The following is a 25,784-nucleotide window of genomic DNA, read 5'->3' as shown; positions in this document are numbered from 1 at the left end:
TAGAGAAGGAAGAATGGGCACTTGAACAGAAGGTGCCATCATAGGTATCCAAGGGCCAAAAGGAGAGTCCCTATCAAAGACATGAAGAGAGGGAGGAGAAGATGGCTGCTCCAATTGATGTGATCGGTCAAGAGACAGTTCCCATTCAAAACAAAACTCGGATTTCCAATCTCCACAATAATCATGCTGTCTCTCAGAGGGAATAGGAATAGAATCCTCATCTGAGTCATAAAAGTCTCCAAACCTGCAAACACAATAAATCTGTTGTATTTGGCTGAAGAAGCGCCCGAACAGAGAGAATAATCAGCTGTACCTGCAAGGAAACAACTGTAGATGTCCCACCTTTGTCGAAAGCACCTATAAAACACAAAAAAATTGTGTTTTCTGCAGCAAACAGCATGCTGAAAATGTGTTTTTAGCAATAGGGTGATCTTCTCTGAAGGAAACCTCACTGTCCTCATTAAAGCAATGATACAATATGAGTGCACAACAAAAGAGAAACACCACACAAAAAAAGAGAGGAGAGAAGACAACAGGAAGAGAAGAGAAATCTGCATTGAATCTGAAATGAATGCTGAATACATTGGTGGATTGATCAGTCCCTACACACAGCCCAAAGCGTCAATGATGGCACTAGATCAGGCTACAATATGATGACAACACCCCAGACGGTGACAGCCCGCAATCCTTGCACAAGACGGACAAGAATGCTGCAATCTGTGAGAGCACATGCAAAAGGCAAAAAAAGATCATTTGCACTAGCCAGCCTGTGAGAACTCCTTGCCTCACACTCCATCTCCGTCTCTGGTGCTATCATCATTTCCAGCTTGATCCAATGCCCTCACTAATGCTTTGGGCTGCATACAAGGACTTATCAATCAGCCATTGTATTCAGCATTCATTTCAGATTTAGCGCAGATTTCTCTTCTCTTTCTACTGTCTTCTCTCTTCTCTTTTTCTCTTTGTGTTCGTGTTCCTCTTCCGTTGCGCACTCACAATTTGAGCAAGCAAAAATCACTACTGCTCTTCACCAAAGGCTATAATATGCTGAGGAATGTCAGAGAATGAGTGAGAAAATCAATAGAAGAGAGTATCTTTTGAATGGTAACTCTAGTGGCAATTCTAATGGTGCCAATAGCTTTGAAAAGGGGGTAATGTCAAGAAATGACTGCTGTACAAGCAAACCGGAGAGAGAGTAGGGTTTGCGGGGTGAAACACAATGTGTACAACGAACACTGAGAGAGAAGAGATACTCAAAAAACACAAAAAAAGAAGATGATGAGCCACTGGATCATGCTAAGTGAACAAAGATGATACAACGGAGCCAAAACCCTAAAGATAACTACAGTGTCCTCTCTAATTAGGCGGCAACACTTGTAGGGACCAAGCAGTAGGATGTTGAAGATATATGCTGAAGGTAAAGAACAACTATTGAGGGAGCGAAACGCAGTCCTCTAATGTCATCAAAGTTGAGGAAGATGATCACTAGCTATGCACGCATACTCCAAAAGATGGTGATCAATAGGACAGCTTGCCAGATGAAAAAATCTGGCCCCTAATGAAACAAAACTGCAAAAGTGTGAGTGTCTGAGGTAGTAGGTGCCTACCAAAGTCATCGCCGATGCCAAGGTGTGAGACTGCGAAACACAATTTGAGAGGCTGAAGCCAAGTGGAGAGCACTATCACTAGTAGAGAGAGGTGATCTAGTAGCAAAAAAGCAAGTGTCTACTCTTGCCAAATGGAGATGATGGTCGCCAGGTGGAGGAAGAGAATGTACAGCCAAAAACGCAAGTGCAATCTGATGCCAGATGGTGGAGATGGTCACCAGGTGGAGGAAGAGAATCTACAGCCCAAAACATAGCCTAGAAGGTATGAAAGATAGGATGCCTAGTGCAAGGAGAGATGAAGACCACAAATTGTAATATCCTTCAGGTGGGGTATGAGCAGCAGTGGAGAGGAACAAAGTAACAAAACGTCAAAAGGAATGAATGTGGGATGGGTGGAATGAGTGGAATGGGTGAAGTCAATGCCATATATATAGACATAGACTCTCCAAAGTGTTGCCCATCGAAGTCTCTCGAGTGGCACCCCCACTCTCTCATAAGGTGCCCAGAAAGCCTATTTGGGGTTCTAAATGGAAACTAAAAATAGAAATGAAGAACAAAAATAGTATTGAATGATATGGTTTCTCAACACCCCCTCTCAAGCCCAAAAAGGAGCACAAAAGAGGAGTGAGAGAGAGAAGAATATCAACCCGAAAATTCCAATATTCCACCTCTAAGGTAACCTATAGTAAAGAACAATAGACATGATGAGCTGATAGAACCCGAAACTCAACCTCGGAGAGAAGCCACAAGCTCTGTAACTCCATGATGGAAGGTATATGCAAGCCTAGCCACCAAACCATGGCTAAAACATCCAAAGCCTTAACTAGGAAGAACCTATAGATCTTCCATATCATTGGGAAGGGGAAGGGGAAGGGGAATCAATGGGTGAGATGGCATGGAGATGTCAACCACCCCAAGAAGGTAAAGGGTGCGCAAAGAAGTGCAAGATCAAGAGGGACAAAACCCCTCTGAAGCTAAATGAATAAGATCCCCCTTAGAAGAAGAAATATGAAACCCTTTTGAATCCCCGTGGATTCCCCCAAGAAGAGAAATAGGGAATCAAGAAACTCATGGATCGTGGCCTCCAAAACATTGAAAGACGAAGGAAACATCATCGGCAATGCCAAAGAAGGTATCTGAGACTCCAATGGAACAGAGGCTAGATAGCTCTCAGAGGTGGCCTCTCAAAACCGAGTAGAAGAGGGAGTGGAGGGAGGGGTATCACACAAAATCTCCTTGTGGCTTGCATTGAAGTCGCTGCCCATGGAGCAATCTAAGGGAGGGGAGGTAATAGGTAGCTCTTTGTGGAGCCGTGGGTGGACAGCAATCACTGTCTCTCAATGGAGCCAACTATGAAACCGAAGAAGAGAAAGGAATTAAACAGCCTCCATCTCTCAAAGGAGCGGACTGACGAGAAGACGATATCCAACAATCACACTCTCTCGGAGGAGCAAACTACAAAACTGCAAGCCATGGCCATGGAAGCCAATGGACCTAAATGGGGAAAACTTCTGTAGCGCATTGCAATGGTCTCCAGGAGGTTGCGGCACCTGATGATCCTTCTTTTGCTTGTAAGGACTTAATGCACATCGAATGCGTCTTATTACCTTGAGTGTAATACTTTGATAACCAATGCAAAACAATCTTTGTGATCCAAAAGGGGGATGTTGCACAAGCAGTGCTTGATGGTAGACGCATATACTCCGATGGTGTTGGGAGCAAAGGTCGAAGTCAACATTCTTCAATGATATGGCCGTTCTTGCCGCAATAGGAGCACCCAGTAGACTGTCTGTGTCACCAAGTGGTGATACTTTTTACAGTTGCTTATCTTATTTACTTACATAAAAATTTTATTTTTCTTTTCTTTTGTTGTTGTTGCTTCTTACCCCCAGAGTTCTCTTGGAATAAGCCGAGATCTTTGCATGGCCAGAAGAGACAACCATTGGGACAAATTGGACTAATGGTTTGTCTGAGCCTTAGGACCGGTTCCATATTAAATGGGCACTGAAGAATAGAATGCCAATGGTTTAGGACTGTGTGCTTAGCCACTGGAGATAGTGCAAGACAATGAGCCTGGCCAAGACAGAAGATGCACATGTGAGAATGCTCACGGAATAAAAGTCACTGTAACTAAGCCACATTACACTTTTTGATGTGGTCACAATGATAAAAGTTACTCAAAACAACTTGAGGAATGCAAGAGTCACCATCCCTAAAATTTAGGGAGTTACTATTTTTGGACCCCAGAATCTATTCGCATCATTATCTTCGTTTTTGCACGAGGATTAATTCTATGGTTTGTGCCGAGGTTAAATTTTGCACCAATCATGGAGAATTTTAGACCAGAAGGTTTAAATGGGAAAATTGTTACATGTATGCCATGTGGCATTGTTATATGTATGCCATGTGGCACAAATTCCCAAAAGAGAGAGAGAGAGAGAGAGAGAGAGAATTAAAAAAAAGGTAATAGGCAATAGGGGCACATGGGAGAATGAAGTTTTGAGGAGCTGAGGGCAGATTACTACAAGAAAATCAGCCATGGAGAGTACTTCTACGTCTCTAACTCAAGTACAGGGGTAGAGCTTGCTCCCTCTGATCAACTCTCTCTCTATTCTCAAAGGAAATGCTTCCCATGATGGGCCGATTCCATCGAAGGTACAATTCTGTGTTTTCTCTGAAATCCTGCACATGAATCATTGAGTATTGGTTACAATGAATTCAAGATATGTTGGACAGTAAGAACAGTGAATTCAGAGACCTGCAGACTATAATACTGCACACGGATCATTGAGTTTTGGTCACATGCTGAACAGTAAGAACAGTGAATTTTGCACATGCTGAACAGTAAGAATAGTGTGCTGAACAATAAGAACAGTGAATTCTGCACATGCTGGACAATAAGAGCAGTGAATTCAAAGATCTGCAGATTGCAATTTTGCACAAGAATCATTGAGTTTTGATCACAGAAAATGCTTTCCTAAAAGGGATGTTGATCTGGACATACTGTACTGTTCTTATGCAGCTGGGATTTACTCAGAAGAGATGAAAACCAACTATTCACAAGTTATGTATTTTGGAACATTATCATTTTTTGTAATTTTCCATCTTTTAATTCATAAAGAAATACCGAGAGGGGCGCCGATCTTCGAGGCCAATCTGGTGTTGAGCGAGGGAGTGAGGTCTCTGCTTATGTGTATGTGTGTGTAAAGACCGGGTGTTGGAGCGAGGGAGTGAGGTCTCTGCTTATGTGTATGTGTGTGTAAAGACCGGGTGTTAATTGAAGGAACTACCGCTTAATGTGAGTCATAGACCGGTTTCAGTCTATCAAGAGAAGCCATAACACCAGAGTGTCAACCTATAAAAGGAAGGGTGAGAGGGAGGAGAAAGAAAGATATCTCTCGATCATGCAATGAAAATAAGGAGAGAGATTAAAATATGATGCCAAATCCGTTGTTGAGCTAAAAATGCATTAGCCTAACTTAAACAATCCCAAAACAAGCTAAATTAATGAAGAAACCTTATTATTTTAAAAAGAAATGCAATCCTAGAGAGTTACTATGTCCCACATGACAAACCCTAATTTGGGTGCCCCAAACTTTCTATAAATAAGCATGCAACCACTCTCCCTCACTCTCGTTTTAACAAGTTTTAGGAGCCGTATCTCTGTTGCCCACACCTTGTTCGCAGAGGATATCGTGGTCAGACCTTCCCCTTGCTATATGCTATCATCTGGCCTCTAATTCGAGTCTTTAACTCCACCTTGAGCTGTCGCCTGCATCCTGGAGCTATCGCCTGGTATCCCGGAGCTATCGCCTACACTTTGAACCTTGTGTTTACTAGTGACGTCATTAGCTAGAGCTATCGCCATCAATTACATACTATCCGCCACCTGTCAAACATTTACGTTTGATGAGTTTCTCTCTCCTCTAGCTATCACCTACACTTCTTGCACAATTGCCTATAGTCTCTAACTCTCGCCCAATTTTTCTCTCTCCTCAAGCACCTGCGTTTTTTGTCTTTCTCTCTCCTCGCTGCCTGACTGCATTAGATTCAGCCTCTCTTGCTATGTTTGCTAGTGTTCGATACACAAAGGCTGCCTTGCTGCGTTTTGGATCCGTTTCAGAGTACAACGCACTCTCCAACTCTCATAACCTCTGCCTTGGTCCTAAAGATACAAGAGTTCAAGGTTTAGCATTCACTACATATTGTGTTTGCTGCATGAGCATTTTATATTTAATATTTCTGTGCTTAGAGCATTTCTTCACATGGTATCAAAGCTAGGTACTATCTAAGAAACCTTGGCCTTTGATCAAAAAGCTCATCCACAAAAACATAACAAAAGGGTCAAATGACTTCGAACACATCCATACCACTACTCTAGTCTCCACAACCAAACATGGACAATACGATCAGGAGGGGCCTTCCAGCTTGCTATTGCCCAATATGACATGGGCAGAGAACCATCAAACTACCAGAGTCCACAAACCATATTAGATTTCCGCCATTGAGTATGATCTCATCCTTATGCATAGGGCTCATAAAGATAAGCCTGAGTTATCTCCTTTAGATTCAGTACACAAAACTAATGATCTTGCAGGACTTTCGGAATCTCCACTACGGACTCGTCATCCATAAGTGGAACCTGGCTTGGATTACACTCCACTTCCACAATAGCTCTTTTCTCCAATGCCAGGTACAAATCCTATTATGTCAAATTCTATGCCAACTGATTATGTATTTTTTGTTGGATCGCGGGATGCTCATCCAGAAGAGACTCCTCAAAATAACCTTTGGTTTCTAAGTAATGAGAAAGACAAGTATTTCTTTATGAACTCAAAACTAGGTAAACGGCTGAAAGAAGAACTTGTCAGTATTCCTTTCCTTCCTTTTTCTTCAAATGATTTTGTTTCTCATGGTCAATTTGGAGAAGGTGCATCTTCATCCAATGCATTTAATGAACACAAGGAATCAACCATGTTTCCCACAACAACATCTATCACTAATCCATTTGAGCTCTCACCCATCCCTTCCTCATCTTCCGCTATACATCTGCATCAATCAGTGCTCACTCGATATCAACAACCTTTTCTGTTTATCCACAATCACCCCCTCCCACACCAAGGGATTCTGCACACTAACGCACAACCTTTAGAACCCCTACATACTTGTTTCCAAGTGGTGTACCTATGACGGAGGCTCCACCTCCCACACACACTATCTTCTAGGAGTGCATCCAAGACATACTCAAGTATGGATCATTTGGTACCGTAGTTTGTCTCTGTGGCATTACCTAGTGGGCCATCCGGTTATTATGTTGTGCCCCACCCGACATTTGGACAGGGCTATTGTGTCCTAATGCTGCCAAATCCACTTTCGGTACCATATCAACCTATATCAGTTTCCGTACCTCTTTGTATCCACCACCACCACCATCTTATCCTCCACCCTACCCCACCTATCCACCTACACAACACATCATGGTTAGCTCCTCAACCACCAAGCATACTTTCAATGATAAGACTCATTTCTACGGATCAAACTATATCACTTGGTCAAACTTGATGAGGCATGTCTTAGACTATCAAAACCTATGGATTTAGTGCACGAGTTGGAACCCCAATTTGATTCCGCACTTGTTCATTACAAGGTCGTCTGCTCATGGAAGGCTCGCAATGCCTCCACTATTGTCGAGCTTATGCAAGGCTTATTGCCTGAGTTTCACTCTCAGCTTTAGCATTTCGACTTAGCATCCGAGCATTGGACACACTTGACTAACTGTTATGCAGCTCGAGATAGGACCCGTTGCATCAATTTGGATCATGAACTCCAAAATTTTAAAATCACAGACAAGGATGACTGGAAAGTCAAGTTGGTTGAGTATCGATATCTCCTCGCTAAGTTCTCAACCATTGGGGTTCCTAAGTCCTCTAACGAGATCCAGTTACCCTATTTCTTAACAAGTTGCCAAGAAAGTATTTCCAATTTTGTGCAGCGGATGATTTCATAGCCTTAGATACCCACATTTTGAGTTTAAGTGTTAGCCATTGTGTTACACACGGTTGTTCGATCAATTTCATGACACGTTCTCGATAGAGAGCGCTCTCGTAGCATCTTCTCAAAAGGGGCAGTAGGGTAAGGGCAAACAAAATTCAAATTCAAATCAACATCAAAACAAGGCTAGTGAATCCCAAAAACCTAGATGGCAGAATGTACCTAAGAAGAATAGGTATTGTCAACATTGTCAAAAGATTGGTCATTATAACAAGTGTCAATCTAAGGCAAGAGGTACACAACCAAAATCCAAGAATCAGACCCCCACACCCAGTTAGATAACCCCCAACAGAAGCAATGGCAAGGCCAAAACCCACACTACCATCGATCAACCATCACAATCGACAAACTACTCAACTCCAAAGTATTTGTCTAGCTGGTCTGCAAAGGCCCCCATCATCTCCTTAAAGACATCGGATACAAGTCTCATTTACATCTATAAGTTGCCTTCCGATGAGGTGACCGCAAAGGCCTACTTGTCCTAGCCGAGCACATCAACACATGTTTGGCTTGTGAATAATGGAGCCACTCATCACAAAACTTCTATAGAGGACATTTTCATTTTCCGAGTCCCTACAGCCAAGAGATTTCACGTAGGAAATAACTCCTCGGCCAAGATTCGAGCCTAGGGTCACGTCAATTTTCCCAATGACTAGGGTCTGAATCTAGCTTCGCTAGATGATGTCTATCATGTCCCCCAGCTTGGGGTGAACTACTTGTCCATTCAACAACTTTGCCAATTGGGGCGAGCAGCTTTTTTCACAGCGACCAAAATCGAGATCCTAGACTCTCAAACTAGTTTAGTGATTGCTCGCGGCAAGGCACAACCTAGTGGCGTTTATACCACATGACCCATTTTCTTACCAAGTCGACTACCAATAATTTGGAGTTTCATTGCTACCAGGCCTTGACCACCACACAGGAGCCCACAGACTCTGAGCGTCTTTGGCGTCAGAGTCGAGGAAGATTATCACTAACTATGAACACGTATTTCGGAAGATGGTGATCACTAGGAGGGCCTGCCAAATGAGAAAATCTAGTCCTTAATGCAACAAGAGCTGCAAAGACACACATATCTAAGGTAGTAGGTACCTATCGATACTATCGCCGATGCTAAGGGAGTGTGAAACTCCGAAACATAGCCTAAGAGGCTAACAACAGGTGAAATGCACTATCACTAGTAGGTAGAGAGAGATGATCTAGTAGGAAAAGCGCAAGTGTCTGCTCACTAAACGGAGATGATGGTCGCCAAGTGGAGGAAGAGAATCTACAACCAAAAACACAAGTACAATCCGACACCAGACAGTGGAGATGGTCACCAGGTGGAGGAAGAGAATCTACAACTCAAAACATAGCCTGGAAGGTGTGGAAGATAGGGCACCTAGTACAAGGAGAGGTGAAAACCACAAACTACAATATCCTCTAAGTGGAGTATGAGTAACAATGGAGAGGAAGAGAGTAACAAAATGTCAGAAGGAATGAATGTGGAATGGGTGGAATGAATAGAATGGGTGAAGTCAGAGCCATATATATAGGCATAGACTGTCTAGAGTTTCACCCAAAAATAGAAATGAAGGACAAAATGATATTGAATGATATGGTTTCTCAACAAGTAAAACCCAAGGGCGTCTTGTAAGCCCTCAACAAGTAAAACCCTAGGGCGTCTTGTAAGCCCTCCTCTTCTATCACCACCTCTCACTGAGGAGGAGAAGGAAACTTGCTTCCTTGTCTTGTTGCGCTATGCTATAAACTATCACCCGTCTCAAAGCTAATCTAGCATCTGCTCTTTCCTCTGTCAGCCTCCGAATGGCTGTCTTCACACTCACCTGGCCCCAAACACAGCTTTCCTCAATTTGCATGGGCAATTTTGTTAGAGTGCAGCCATGCGGAAGCGTGGGACCAAGATTGAGAGAGAGTGAACACAGAGAGAGAAGAGAGAAAGAGACAGTGAAACGCAGAAAATCTGCAATGAAGAATGATGTATAGGAATGCAAAATTATACACGGGTACAGAGAGAATATCTGCGTATGTCTCCGCCTTGAGGACCTCGATCTCCATCAGCCCGAGTGATGTCTGTCACCAGCAGGCTGTCTCTGTCAGATACAAGTGAGAGACGTATGCTGGAAGGGCTGCTATAAAGCTATAAATAGTAGAAGAAAAAGCCAAATAATGACCAGATCGGCTGCACCGACTAATATATATATGTCTAACTGCACCTGATATGTCCAACTACAGACTGCCATGTGGCATCTGCACTGGCTGCTGACGTGGCTTCTGACATGTCCTACCTACTGCGATGTCCTGCTCTGATCTCCTAGTTGTCTAGGGAATGACAAACTCTAACACCCCTCTCAAATCCTAGACAGGTCATAAGACTGAGGGATATGGCATATCTCCAAAGAAGAGCCTGGGGAAGCGCCTTCATGAACAAATCTGCAAGATTATCCTCCGCCTTGCAGTACTCCATATCAATGGTCTCATGCAGAAGCTTCTCCTGAATGAAGTGGTATTGGATCTCAATGTGCTTCGTCCGGGCATGAAACACAGGATTCCGTACCAAGGCAATACAACTCTCATTGTCGCACCGCAGAAGAGTAGGACAAGTCTAGGGTCAGCCAAGCTCCTCCAACAATCTCCGAAGCCACACAACCTCACATGTGGTGGAAGACACGGCCTGATACTCCACCTCAATAGAAGAAAGGGCTACCGTGGGCTGCTTCTTGCTACTCCATGAGATAACACCTGAACCCAAGGTAAAACAATAGCCTGTAGTAGACTGCCGGTGGTCCACATCGCCAGCCCAATCCGAGTCTCTCCAACCTACAAGAACAAGATCTGAAGCATCTATACCTGCACGATAAGCAATCCCTAAGTCAGAGGTCCCCCTGAAATACCGATGAATCTGCAAGGCAGCCTGCCAATGCACTTGTTTGGGTTCACTCATGAACCCTGCCAAAAGACCTATCCCAACGTTGACTGAAAGAACGAGTTAATCTTCTCGTTCCATGCATGCAGAGCCTGCTTAAGGCCATACAAGGCCTTCTTCAACCTGTATGCTTTCCCATCCAAGGGTCCAAAGCCAAGAGGTTGCTCTACATAGATCTCCTCCTTCAAGTCACCATTGAGGAAGGCTGACTTCACATCCAACTAATAAACAAGCCATCTCCTATGGCCAGCCAAGGCAAGAACAGCTCAAATAGTTGCCATACGAGCAGTGGGGGCAAAAGTATCATAGAAGTTAATGCCTAGGCGCTGAGCAAAACCTTTCGCAACAAGGCGGGCCTTGTGCTTGTCCAAAGAACCATCGCTAAGGTACTTGGTCTTGAAGACCCACTTGACGCCAATCACCTTCTTGTAAGAGGGACGAGGCACAAGGTATCAAGTGCCATTCCTCTCAATAGCCTCCAACTCGGCTTCCATAGCTCTCCGCCAATGGTCAGACTGCAAAGCCTCCTTCATGGAAGTGGGCTCTCAATCTTACATAACACGGGTCATCAAACAATAGTTAGAGCAAACAAGCTCTGTAGAATGTGCATGGCTCCTCCGTGACCTCCGCGGTCCATCTTGCGGTTCCCACTCCTCAGGAACCCCCTCGATCCCTGAATCTTGGAGTGGGTCACGGGCCCAACGAGGAGGCCGGTCGCTCTCCATCTGCTGAAGACTCGGGTACATCCACTAGCGGAAGCTCCACTGGGGTGGCCGGTGGAAGGAAAGACTCTGAATCTGAAGAAGAATCTCCATCAAGAGGCTCTGGCTCCAAAGAAACTGTCTCGAGAGTCCAACTCTCCCCTGGATCTCCAAGGACAGGGTGCTCCTCACCCCCCCTTTATGGCCGGAACTTCCATAAACCGCACATCTCGGCTCGTATAGACATCCTGCTTGACAGGATCAAACAAGCGATAACCTTGGGACTGGGAGCTGTAACCAATAAAAACCTGTCGTCGGGAAGCTGCCTCAAACTTGTCACGCTGCGTCTTCGGGATGTGCACATAGGCGTCACACCCAAAGATCCTAAAATAAGAGACATCAGGCTTAGTCCCAAAGTAAGCCTCAAAAGGTATCATCCTGTCAACAGCCAAAGTGGGAGATCGATTGAGGATGTGAACTATCGTAGCCATTGCCTCAACCCACAGAAACTAAGGTGTCTGTCAGTGCTCCATCATTGTGCACGCCATCTCGATCACACTTGGGTTCTTCCGTTTCAAGATGCCATTTTCTTGAGAAGTGTTGGTATTAGCAAAGTCCTGGTGAATGCCCCTAGGGCCTATCTGCACAAAAACAAGCTGTTAGATTACGGGAAACCGATCTTTTAATCCAATGGAAGCACGAGTGTTCTTCACCTCCCAGCCACGCCTAGATAAGTGCTGGCCTTCTAACTTATCTCTTTGCCAGCCGTCAACTGGCTGGAGTCCTACTATTTCTGGACTCCCTTACTCTCTAGGCTCCCCTTGACCCCGTTCGGGCGCCCAAGAGCCCGGACGGTCACTCTCGTGCATGTTCCCCTAAATTTACCTTAATGTAACATTAAATATCCCTTTTAATGTCACATTTCACACTTATGACCTTAATGTAACATTAAATATTACTTTTAATGTCACATTAATGTCACATTTCCTTCCCCTTAAGAATCGGTTTCGTCCTCGAAAACGATATTTGGAAGGTCTAACTGTAAATCGGGAAACCTTTTCTTTAAAGTACTTACTCGCTCCCATGTTGAGCTTTCTTCTGAAGAATCTTTCCACTTAACCAAATATTCTTGATAAATAGTATTCCTCGTTCGTCTATTACGAACATTTAATATTTTTTCTGGTTCATGTGGATTAGATTGGTCATAGAATAACTCCTCAATGTCATCATTTAAGACTAAATTATCCAAATCACCCAACTTCTTCCTTAATTTGCTTATATGAAAAACTGGATGTATTTTACTACCAATAGGTAGTTGGAGCTTGTAAGCCAATTCTCCCACCCTTTTAAGTATTATGAAAGGACCACAATACCTTGGTGAAAGCTTTGGACAATGTCCCTTTTTCATAGTTTTAGTTTGTTCAGGCACCTTAAGATAGACCAATTCTCCTTCTTCAAAGGAGATGTCTCTTCGGTGAGGATCTGCATATGCTCTAGCTCGACTTTGAGCCTTTTTAATATTTTCTTGAGCAAATTTTAACATATTATTCATATCCTCCAAAAAGTCTTTAGTTGCCTGAACCTTTTCCTTATGCAGTCCCACTGCAAAAGGAGCTCTGGGCTGAAACCCATACATCAACATAAACGGACTATATCCAGTGGAAGAGTGTTTGGCATTGTTATATGCAAACTCTGCTATCGGTAAATACTCTTCCCAATTAGTTTGCCTTTTGCTTACATATGCCCTAAGCATATCTTCAAGAATTTGGTTAACCCTTTCAGTTTGCCCATCTGTTTGCGGATAATCCGCCGTACTCATGCTAAGTTTAGTATCCAATTTCCTAAATACCGCACGCCAAAAATGGCTATCAAATTTTCTATCCCGATCAGAAATTATATTTGCCGGAAGGCCATACAATCGGTATATGTTCTCTACGAACAATCTAGCCAATTCTGGTGTTTTAACATCAGTTGAAGTTGGAATAAACCTAACCATTTTGGTTAACCTATCCACAATTACCCATACAGAGTCGTGCCCCCTCTGTGTTCTAGGTAAAGCAACAATAAAGTCCATGGAGATACTCTCCCATTTTCCCGAAGGAATTTCTAATGGATGGAGAAGTCCTCCCATTTTTAATTTTTCAGCTTTATTAACCTGGCATTTATTACATTTGACCACATAGTCAAGGACGTCCTTATTCATTCCAGGCCAATAGAACTGCCTTTTAATAAGACTATAAGTCTTATTAACTCCTGGATGTCCCGCACTAGGGGTATCATGACACTCAAAGAGTATCTGGCGCCTTATTTCTATATCTTTCGGGACACATACCCTACCCTTGTAGAGTAAATAACCATTATCAATGGTAAAATTCTTCCACTTGAATCCAGTTTGAGCAACCCCTGATGCTCCATTTCCTAGTTGAACATCCTCAGATATTCCTTCCTCAGTAGAAGCACTTTCATTTGGATCCCCATTTTTTATTGTTTCCCATATGTTGGAATATGCCGGATCAACCTGACATTTCCCTTTTAAAGATTCAAGCAAGTTGGAAGTGAACTGAGTAAAACTCAATTCATTAATGATGGGCATTCTGCTGAGTGCATCAGCTACTATATTATACTTTCCTTTTCTATATCTTATTTCATAGTCGAACTCTTGGAGAAGTTCGGTCCATCTGGCTTTACGCCCATGTAAATCTGGTTGATCATTAAGCCACTTAATGCTTTCATGATCCGATAAAATCAAAAGTTTGGCACCATACAAATAGTGCCTCCATTTCTTCATTGCATGTACTATTGCATACAACTCCCTCTCATAAACAGAATAATTCTGTTTTGCACGATCTAATTTCTTGCTTTCAAAAGCAATTGGTCGACCTTCTTGTAATAGGACCGCGCCTATTGCCTTATCACTGGCATCAGCTTCAACCACAAATGGTTTATTGGGATCCACTATTAATAATACTGGAGCTGTAGCAATAGCTACCTTAAGTTTTTGAAAACTTTCATTTTGGTCTGTTCCCCAATTAAAACTTTTTCCTTTCCCTTTAAGTTGGTCTGTCATTGGAACAGCTATTTTGGCATAATCTCGAATGAATCTACGATAAAATCTAGATAAACCTAGGAAGATCTGCAGCTCTTCCAGGTTCCGTGGAGGTGGCCATTCAATAATTGCCCTTACTTTTTCTGGATCCATGTTGATTCCCTCTTTCGAGATAATATGCCCTAGATATTTGACCTCTTGTGCAAAGAATTCACATTTAGTTTTCTTCGCATAAAGGGAATGTGTTCTTAACAGTTGGAATACTAATAATAAGTGTTCCAAATGTTCTTCTCTTGATTTACTAAAGATCAAGATATCATCCAAAAAGACTACCACAAAATGTCCTAGATAAGGCCGTAAAACACTATTCATCAGCTTCATAAAAGTAGCTGGTGCATTAGTGAGACCAAAAGGCATCACCAAGAAATCATAATGCCCGTATCTAGTACGAAATGCCGTTTTGGAAATATCTTGTGCCTTAATTCTTATTTGGTGATAACCTGATCTTAAGTCTATCTTTGTGAAGAATTTTGCCCCTTGCAATTGATCAAAAAGATCTTCCATTCTGGGCATAGGAAATTTATTCTTCACCGTTATTTTATTAAGTGCTCTATAGTCAACACAAAGTCGCATAGAACCATCTTTTTTCTTTACCAATAAAATTGGTGAAGCCCAAGGTGAATTACTAGGTTGAATAAATCCTTTATCCAGGTAATCCTTAATTTGTCTCTCAACTTCTTGATGCTGTGTTTCACTTAACCTATATGGTGGTTTTGAAATTGGGTGTGTATCCTTATTTATATCAATTGGGTGATTTATTTCACCCCTATCAGGTGGAAGGCCACTAGGTAAATCAAAAGGAAACACATCTTTAAAATCATCTAACAAACTGTTCAATTCATTATTTACATTCAATTCGCAAACATAAGAAAATTGTTGCTTTATATTACAGAAAGTAAAAGTATTTTGTACAGGAAGAGACCATACCATATATACCTCACAAACTTCCTTCTTTATCAGCTTCTGAACTTCAGTAGAACACAGCAAAGGATTATCAGATACTTCATATTCACCTTGAATGACAAAAGTCTTACCATCCCTTTCAAATTCCAGTGTATTATGGTGATAGCTCCGTTTTAAGGATGGTTCCAATCCCCATAGCCACTCCCTCCCTAGAGCAATATCAGCTCTTTCCATGTTCATTATTTGGAAATCAAGCTTATCTTTATATCCTTGAATCTCGATTTCCAAATTGGATACCATTGTATCCCATATTTTATTGTCTTGGCCTTGCATCATACGCACAACATATTGATGCTCACTGTTTTGTTGGGGAAGTTTCAATTTTTTGACAAGTGCATAATTTATAAAATTATGTGTGGCAGAGTCATCAATCATAACTCTAACCCGTTTTCCAGCTATCAATCCATGTACTCTAAGTAAATCATGTGGCCCAAAAGTAGGCTGCCACAAAGAAGTTGACATACAACACTTATGTTGTATATCCATGTGCAAGACCTTTAAAGATTTATACTTTTCATGGCCCTTTAATTCTAAGGTCTGCACTACATAGATTTGTTTTTCTTTTCCCTTACCCTTGTCCTTTTCTTTGTCTTCCCCCTTTTTCTTTTGAGGGCAATTCCAAGCAGCATGGTTAGGGGATAGGCAATTAAAACACAATTTTTGTTTTTTGGCCTTATCAAAGTCATCAGGACTTAGCTTTGGCCTCATATATGGTTTCTTTTCAAAAGGTTGTTTTTTACCTTTGAAAAATGGCATTTTTCTTTTAAATTTGCCCACAAATTTTGAGGTTTCTAATTCCTTAGACTTGGGCTCCATATCAGTGAGACTGGTGAGTGTACCTAGACGCATACTATCTTCATAAATTAATGCAAATTTAATTGCCTCTTCAAGCGTCTTAGGTAAACTCCGTTTTACTTCCTTTTTACAGGCTTTGTCCAGTCCCCTAATGAATCCTCTTGTTTTTTGGAATTCATCAATTCCTTCTAGTTTGAGGATTATCTCACGATATTCCTCCAGACATGTCAGTAGGGGCCGTCCCTTTTGTCTGACATAATCCCAATCTTCCCAATTTCTTTCCATTTCATTTTCAGGAAGAAATTCTTTTAAAAATACGGATTCAAATTGAGCCCAAGTTTCAGGTATTTTATTCGCCTCCTTTAAAGTTCGCCACCACTTATATGCTTTGGGCCCCAAAGTTAAACTGGCCTCTAGTGCTTGGAGATGTGGTGGTGTATTTTTTAATTTATGTAAATCTTCCCATTTTTGGAGGAAATTAAAGATTGTATCTTTATTCCTATCTTTTTCCTCCCCGTAAAATTGAGGTGGTTTCATATCTTTTAAAACCAGATTATCCCTCAATTTATGATAGGTTTGGGGTTCTCTAGAATCTCGAATAGTCGCATCTAAATCTTTCGATGAAGATGGGACATCTGAGATTTCTATTTTATTTTTATCTTTTTCCAACAATAAAGTTAGCTGAGATTTTATTTCAGTAAGTGTTTGAGTTAAAAACTCCATTTGAACCCCCTGAGTTTGCACACGAGCAGAAAGATCATCAAATTGCTCTCTCGTGGCAAAAAATTATTCCCATTGTTCTTCTTGTATGTCTGGTTCATGGGGATCTACCATAGGTTGATCCCCGGAACTAGAACTTTCCATTACCCTTTCTTTGCCTTTCTCTGTCATTAATACACTGGAATTGGAAAGCAAAAATAAGAAATTTGCATACAAGATAAAATACTTCCCTGATTTTTTATGGCAGGCTGTGGCTTCAGTTATGTATGAAGTTTTTCTGCCTGTCTCACAGCAGTCGCAGTCCAATCCGACTCAGCAATCTAATACTGGCGGCTCCCCTCTGATCTAATTCTCGCGGATGCTGGCAGCTTCACATCAGATCTGGTTGGTCTTCGCGAATGCTGACAGCTCCACGCTTGGTCTAGTTGGTCTTCGCGCTGGTCTGGTTGGTCTTCATGATCATGATCCTTACGGTTTTTTTTTTTTTAATTCTGCCCGTTACGTTTTCTGCCACGGGTCCCGTAACGTTAGACCAATGATAAAGGTCACTTACGTGACGTGGCGCTGTATTACTAATGTGATAAGTCTTCTCCGTTTTCCTCACGGTCCGTTGATTCCCACGCGACGGACGGAAGAAATAATGGCCCGTTTTCTTATGCGACGGTGCAGGACAGAAATGACGGCCCACGACGAGACAGGTAGACGGCACGCTTTCACTCGCGACGGAACAGGATACTTCTGACTAATGGCCCGCTTCTTGACTGACGGCCTGATAGATTCTTGTTTGATCAGAAACATAGGCTCTGATACCAATGTTAGATTACGGGAAACCGATCTTTTAATCCAATGGAAGCACGAGTGTTCTTCACCTCCCAGCCACGCCTAGATAAGTGCTGGCCTTCTAACTTATCTCTTTGCCAGCCGTCAACTGGCTGGAGTCCTACTATTTCTGGACTCCCTTACTCTCTAGGCTCCCCTTGACCCCGTTCGGGCGCCCAAGAGCCCGGACGGTCACTCTCGTGCATGTTCCCCTAAATTTACCTTAATGTAACATTAAATATCCCTTTTAATGTCACATTTCACACTTATGTCCTTAATGTAACATTAAATATTACTTTTAATGTCACATTAATGTCACACAAGCAAACTCATTAGAAACAAATTCACCACCCTTGTCAGATTGCAAGATCTTTAGTCTCTGGTCAAATCAGTTCTCCTTGAAGAGAAACCAATCCTTCAAGTGAAAGAAAGCCTCCGACTTCAACGTCAAGAAGTAGGCCCATGTCATCCTGCTGTAGTCATCTATGATCAACATGAAGTATAAGCTCCCCTTCAGGGACTCGGTCCTCATCGGGCCACAAAGATCCATAGATACAAGTTTCATAGGTGAAGTAGACCACCTTGAAGCTTTGTTGCGAATCACATCCCGATGTTGTTTCCCACGAATGCAGGAGACACATGGCTAGTGGCTCACCACTACGTCTGGAAAACCTCGAACATGCGATTCTCACGACACCTTCTGAAGGTACTCATAGTTCAGGTGGCCAAACTAAGCATGCCATAGCTCGGACTTTGTCTGAGAGGTAAGAAGAAGAGAAGTAAGAGCCATAGAAGACTTCAACTTGTAAATGCCGTTCTTCTTATACCCTGAAGAGAGAACCTTCCTCGATCCACGATCAAGAACTCGAACAGTATCACTGTCAAACTCCACCAAAAGGCCAAGAGAACAAATCTTATAGACCGAAAGCAAATGATACCCTAAACCTAGCACATGCAACACCTCGAAAGTGTGGGTACTACCACATCCATCTAGGATCAGCTACATCTCACCCCGTGCAGCAATAGACATAGAAGAGCTATCTCCTATGAAAATCTGCCCACGCGAAGGTCACAAATGGGCAACACCAATGGGAGAAGAAGTCATGTGTCGTGAGGCACCACTGTCCACGATCCACTCTCGAGCCTGGGGAGCTGTCATCGCAGCAGTAGAAGTCTTCGATGTAGGATCTTCAATGACCGCTAAGTGGAAAAGCAGCTGATGAGGGTGCAGCCACCGCTCCAAAATCCTTCGGATCCTTCTTCTTGGTGTCCTTATCCTTGTCAGGGCAATCCTTCTTTCAATGACCAATCTTACCACGGATATGGCATGTTGATTCTTTCTCTTTGTCCTTCTTGGATTTGTCCTCCTCCTCCTCCTTCTTTTGGTCCTTCCCCTTCTTCTTCTGAGAGGCTTGACCAGCCAATGCCTCCGATTTGGAAGCATTATGTCCCTTCAACTCTTCCTCTTGGTCCAAGACCGTATGAACCAACTCTTCCCATTGAAGAGTCAACTCCCACCCTGATGCAATAAGAGCAGAATAAAAGGTACCAAATCGTGGCAACAACCGAGACAATAAAGTGATCGCCACGTCTTTGGAGAAAATAGGCTTCCCCGCATTTTAAACCTGCATCTAAAGCTGCCGAAGCTTGTTGATGTGTTCCCGAAGCAAAGAAGACTTATTCACGGATAAGGTCCGCATTTGCACCTCCAAAGAAACCCTCTTCATCAGGGTTATCCGGTTGTACACCTGGCCAGCTCCAGCCATGTCTCTCAAGCCACTGTCAAGTGCTCGATGTGAGCTATCACGGCTGTAGTACAAGACAGAAAAAGAAAAGAATGAATCCTGGTATTCAGTTTGTCCCAGTGAGATTGGACCTTGGTCAACTCTGCATGAGCATTTGAAGAGAGTTTGGACTCATCTCTCACCAAGGGCCGGTTAATCTCCTCCATCACAAGCTCCGCCAAATCGTAAGACTTCAAGATGGCCAACATCATCATGCGCCAAATGCGGTAATTGTCACCATCGAGCTTCTGATCTCATAGAAGAGCCGGTAGGACCAAGCATCTTCCGGTCCATGATCGCCTGAAACTCCAAGTCGGTCTCTGTAGACATTTTCACCTGCAATGCCTGCACAAACGCAAAAGCAACCCCCTCTGACTGTGAAGATGCAGCTTGCTAGGGCTCTTTCCTCCGCTTCCCAAACCTTCTTCAGCCCCACCGGAGGCAATGAAAAGGTAAAATCTGCAATGGAAGGCCGGAAACACAGCCTTCCTTCTCTTCGAACAACAACCACCTGCAGCAAATTCACCAATTGGACTCCTTTCCTACACGGCCATGCTCGCTTCAGCCTTGTTCCGATACGTAGCCCTCCCGCTCACCCTCGAATGCTAAAAACGCAGCTTTGTGTCGCGCTGAAATTTCCTCTTCAAATAGGTTCTTCACTCAATCAGTCCGTCTTCACCGCTCTATACCATGTCAAAGTGCAGCAATGCGGAAGCGCGGGACCAAGACTGAGAGAGAGTGAACGCAGAGAGAGGGAGAGAAAGAGACAATGCAACACAGAAAATCTGCAGTGAAGAATGTTGTATAGGAATGCAGAATTATACACGGGTGCAAAGAGAATATCTGCGTATGTCTTCGCCTTGAGGACCTTGATCTTCGTCAGCCCGAGTGATGTCTGTCACCAGCCAGTTGTCTCTGTTAGATACAAGTGATAGACAAGTGCTGGAAGGGCTGCTATAAAGCTATAAATAGCAAAAAAAAAGCCAAATAATGACCAGGTCGGCTGCATTAAATGTAACCGACTGATACAAATCTATCCGACTGCACCTGATCTGTCCGACTGCAAATTGCCACATGGCATCTGCGCTGGCTGCTGACATGGCTGTTGGCATGTCCTGCCTGCTGCGCTGTCCTGCTCTGATCTCCTAGCTGTCCAGGGAATGACAATCTCTAACAAATTTTGCCAAGTGGCAACATTCCAAAAGCAATTTCCAACATTAATTTTTTAAGTTTCAAATTTAAATTTTGAAAATTAAGTAATTATCCATTTGACCTTTGTCCATTAACTGCATCCATACAATGTGCTAATCTCTTTGGAACTTAAGTTTTTAGCAGTGTCAGCTCATGTGTGAGTCTAAGCATGTATTGTGGGCTACGCACATTATGTAGATATTTTAGGCATTGTTATTGTGTAGCATTTTATGCTTTATAGCATTTACTGCTGCCAGTCAACTAGCATTAACTGACATATTTCATGGCATTATTCATGCCTATATATTCTAGGCTCCTCCTCCTCACTCTATCAGTTCACCACTTGGAGATCCTGTGGAGAGAGGAGCCGGTGCCAGTGCCCACACAACCAATGACTCACTATTGTATGCAATAGTCTCGTGTTTGATATATGGATTCCATTTCCCAAGCATACATCTTAGTTCTCATCTGTATTGTGTTCTCTCTTTCTTTTCTTTTCTCTTTTGTCTTGTATTTAGCAGGTTATTTCAGCACATGTTTATGCTTCCATTGCTACACCACTTCTAACATGGTATCAAATTTCAGGTTCTATGCTCTTCCTGTATTTTCTTTGTTGATTTCATGACTCTTTTGACCATTGTTGGTCAGACGATTGCTAGTCAGACGATGTCCATGCTTACTCGGCCTTGCTTCGGTGTATTTCCAAAGAAGTCCTACCGGCGGTTACCTCCTACAGGACATCTTCTAAAGTATGGACGAAGTTGCAACTGCTGTACACGGCACCTTCCACCATGAGGGCAGTTACTCTTTATGGCCAGCTCCAACAAATTTTGTTCGAGGCCAAAGATACTATCCAGTCTTTTCTACTTTGTGTGACCCAAATTGCACCACTTCTGACATAAGTTACTCAAAACTTGCTCCCCACATAAAGTGGCCTTAGGAGATTAGCATTAATGTATTAATGAATGCCTAGTCCTAATGTCACCATAGGACATTTTAAAGGCCCAATCAATGTCCCAAGCCTTGCGGCACTTAGGTTATCACTATGGGCATTAGGCTAGCATTGTGACTTGACTGACTTGCACTTAACACATGCACCACATAATAACACCAAAACTAAGCATCTAAAATACATGTCCCCATGATAGACCTCCCCCTTGAAGTCCTTGCAATCCTCCCCGATTGCATTGCAATGTGTCACAAATGCATTGACGACCACTGGAAATACATGCCCGCAACACAATCAAACAACATGTGTACCTATTGCTTAATCATGCTCATGTTGTATACATGTTTGAAATTTCAACCACTTAAACGAGTTACTATCCACACACATGAATCATAACCACAATTAGACCATAAGGGATGCATCCACATGCCAAAGCCCAACCAACCACGAAGGCAAAGAAATGCATATAAACCACGAATAAGACAATGCCTCATAGCAATGGTATATCACATGATACTCATGTAAAGCATACATCAGCTGATGCAAACCACATGTAGCTTATGCAAATGTACTTCTCTTGTGTGACCTGCAAATGTACATTGCATACCATCCATGTCTCATACATGCCTTGCAAATTTACATCACATCCTAATGTACATTCCATGTACTCCATACATACCAATAGCCTTGAAAATGTATAGTTTTAGAGCCTATGTACACACAGCTAAGGGTATTCTACCCAAATCAAAACAATATCCATTACCAAAACCTCAGCACCCTTTGACAATGGTAGTGCTACTCCATGGAGGTTGAGAGGGGGTCTTTCCCAAGGAGATAACACAGTTTCTCCACCCCTTCTACAGCTGCATTTACTGATTTCAGGGGTCACCTAATTCTTCCTGGCATTCTACAGCTTGCTGTCCACTGTTTCAAGCTGTTGCAGTTGCTTTCAGCCTGATCCAAACTCTACAGGTCTGCCTCTACAGGTCTGCATTTGCAGCTGCTGATCACATCCAAAGGCTGCCTGCTGTGTTTCCAGATCCATACAGAGTACAACAACCTCTCTAGCTCATACTTTGTGCCCCAGTCCTTCAGAGATGTGGAAATTCGAGGTTTGTATTCACTCTGCATAGTGTGTTTACTGCATTGAGCATTATCTATTCATTCTTCATTTGTCTTTAGTGTTCATTGTCTCTGAGTTACCCTAAGCCTATTGAGATCTATCATCAATCTATACTGTGTTGTACAATTATTCTACAGTGGCTGCAAGTGCATATTTGTGTGAATGTTTAAACAACTTAACTATGAGATGAAACTTGAACGGCTTAAAACAGATTTTAAGAAGACGGAGATCCAAAGCTCACCTTTTTTGTACTTTCAAATGCCTTAGTTGTACAATCAGCTCCACACTTGCTGCAGGTCAGTTTACCCATAGTCTCACCTACAGCTTCTGTTCGTGCTTCTGCTGAAGTAGGTGTTTTTGCAAACACATCTTTATGTGAAACCAAATTCCCAGGCTGAAATACTGGGAGTGATTTCTCTCTTAAATCTGCTGGCATATTTAACCGGGCTGCACTGACACTTGACCCTGGATAAACTATGCGGACACCTGGTGGGACAGTCTCTGACCCTTGAGCAGCAGTAGAGTGAACTGCAGGAGTGATTGTCTGATATTGCTTGCTTTCAGGTCCAGCATGGTGGTTGATTAGGCCCCAATATTCTAAAAAATCAAACACTTTCCTCAATAAATTCACATCACCAACTAGCATTTTCCTGACTTCTGTATATGTGAGAACCCTCCGAGGATTTTCCCGGTATTTATTGATGATGAAGTCACGGTACTCTTTGTAAATTTTAGGGGTTTTGGACATGGAACGTCCATCAAAAAATTCAGCAAGAGCACGCCGCTCAATTGTGTGAATTTTGCTCCAAGAAAACCAGCCTACAAGGCAAAAGCAGATATACAAAACAAAAGGAAGTTTAAAAATCACATGAAAACCATGGCATTGTTGCAAAAAAGGCTTCATCATGCATGTGCCTAAACTCATGTCAATTTTGAAATGTAGATACACCATCTGTACCAATATAGAAAGGCATGTAAAGAGCTAAGACTCTCAAAAGTGCACAGAATTTCGGGAAGAGGAGAGACTCTTTAGAACTGTGTTCATGTCCATACTATTTTCTCATCAAAGGGGGAATCTATCCATTACATGCATACAAGAAATTGTGTTGGTAACTGTGTGTATGGTATATTGCATGCAAGAAATCATTTTGAAAGCACACAGTTGCTGTGTTCAGATGCTAGTATCTCAGGTCTTCATTATGCAGACAAGCAGGTCCATTGAGCAGTTGAAGCATGATACATCCACGCATATCACCATCCCATCACCATGGTGGTACACTCATCAAAAAATGCTCTCTCGATGGAAAAATACTTCACCCTGCTGCAAAAAGGAACTGACCTGCATAGCTAGGAATCCGGTACATCTCTCGGTTGAGAGCTTCTCGGGGCTTGGGAGAGTCTGAATTCTTAAGTGGGCCATGCAAAGGTGTGACAGTAGTGGCGGGCCCAGGAGTGGTATCAAGCACGCTGGGCTTGATGTCGAGCACGCCATCTGATGCTTGTGGCTGCTGCTGCTGCTGTGTCTCTTGATGCAGCTGTGTCTGTGCCTGTGCCTGTGCCTGTGCCTGTCCCTGCACCTGAGCCGGTGCCGGTGCCGGTGCCTCTGTCTGTGCCTGTACCTGTTGCTGCTGTGATTCTGAAGGTGGAGAAACCTGCTTGCTGTCCTGTTGCATAGAAGCCTCTACAACAAGAGAGGAGACATCTGATTTGATAATCTCCTTGGGGCTCCCTGCTTCCACTGCTGAGGGAACATCATCCTGTTGCGAGAACGCCATCCCCCAACCAAGGCAAGGCAGTCACGGGGCTTGTCGCACATCAACTTGAACCTTGCAATGCAAACTAACCGAGTGTAGCCACTTAGACTCACGTAAAATGGCGGCTGCAGGGGTTTCAAACCTGAGAGAGTTTTGCCCCCTTGAACCTTCTCAAACGAACAACCAACCAGTAAGAAAAAACAAACGACCGACGGTGCCCAAGAAATGCAGCAAAGTATATGTCAGCTAGAAAGTGGGTCAAAACAAGTTGGGGTACCCAAGATGCCAATGTCGCATGGTCATAATGCCAATGTCATGTTAAGTTCCTTCTGATTGTTGCCGGGGAAAGGCCAAAAAGGCTCTCAATACGATTGCAATGTTGTTGCATGTTGCAAGTGCTCGTGCACTTGGCTTAGACATTAGCTTTTGTTTTACAATTTATAGGTCTTTACCATACAAAGAAATCTCAAATGCCCATATAGCCAATGCCACTAATAGGTTGGGTGATTTGCCTACCAAAATAATATAAGATTGAGTGAAGAAAATTAGGCTTGGGTCTATACATGTTACCGTGTTTCCGACCACGTTACCGCAGCACAGAGGAACAGAAACTAGGAAGAAGGCGCAAGAGCAAAAAAGGCGCCTCGACTGGCAACCAATCCCTGAAAAATTCAAATATTCGGACACGGCCCTCAAAAGGCTTCGGTGTGGGGCCGCAGCAATAAAAGAGGAAAAGGCGCACCATTAAAATATGGGAGCGCCCCCAAATTTGTGTAAAAGAGTGCCAGGCTCGCTCCTATGCAAAGTGTATGCATTAGTGGGAATAGGGTAAATTAGAATGGTGGGAAATGGAAAAGAGGGCCTAGGCTACGGCCGGCCATGTAAAAGAGGAAAACGGGATGACCGCCCGGAAGGGATTTAGGGTTTTGTATATAAAGTTGAAAAAATGAATGAGAAGCTCATTCTTTGGTGTGTGGCAAAAGGAGTCCTCTTCTTCTTCTCTTCTTCTCTCCTTCTTGCTTGTGTGTGTGCACTTGAGAGAGGGAGTGTGAGAGTGTGAGAGAGTGAGTGTGTGTGAGGGTGAGGGATCAAGAGGGTGAAGCTCTTCACCATCTCCTCTCCTCTTCTTCTCTTCTCTTCTCTTCTCTTCCCTTCTCTTCTCTTGCGCGCGCGGCTATAGAGGATGAAGCTTGGAGATGGAGGAGGCTTGAGGATGCTTGCGCTAGTATCTAGGATCGTGGAGCTGCTGGAGTGCGCGGGAGAGAATGATACTCGATCGAGCATCAAGGTAAGCT

The 25,784-nt window shown here is 43.1% G+C and overlaps 1 protein-coding gene across 1 annotated transcript in view; it reads right to left on the bottom strand.

Moving 5' to 3' along the window:
• SWI3A (SWITCH/sucrose nonfermenting 3A) overlaps positions 1 to 24,689 on the bottom strand; it is an 86,953-nt gene extending 62,264 nt beyond the window's left edge. Inside the window, exons 1-2 of the mRNA XM_087694065.1 lie at positions 24,075 to 24,689; positions 22,977 to 23,554 (exon numbers count right to left, since the gene is read on the bottom strand). Coding sequence (XP_087550191.1) covers positions 22,977 to 23,554; positions 24,075 to 24,510 — 1,014 coding nt within the window. The 5' untranslated portion in view covers positions 24,511 to 24,689. The remainder of the gene's footprint in view (positions 1 to 22,976; positions 23,555 to 24,074) is intronic.
• Positions 24,690 to 25,784: the final 1,095 nt, after the last annotated feature.

This window comes from Lygodium microphyllum, chromosome 15, assembly GCF_053477565.2.
Source record: "Lygodium microphyllum isolate KBCC chromosome 15, Lygodium_microphyllum_v1.1.10, whole genome shotgun sequence".
NCBI classification, from domain to species: domain Eukaryota; kingdom Viridiplantae; phylum Streptophyta; class Polypodiopsida; order Schizaeales; family Lygodiaceae; genus Lygodium; species Lygodium microphyllum.
Note: the sequence above shows the minus strand (reverse complement) of the source record. Positions and strands in the feature narration are given on the sequence as shown.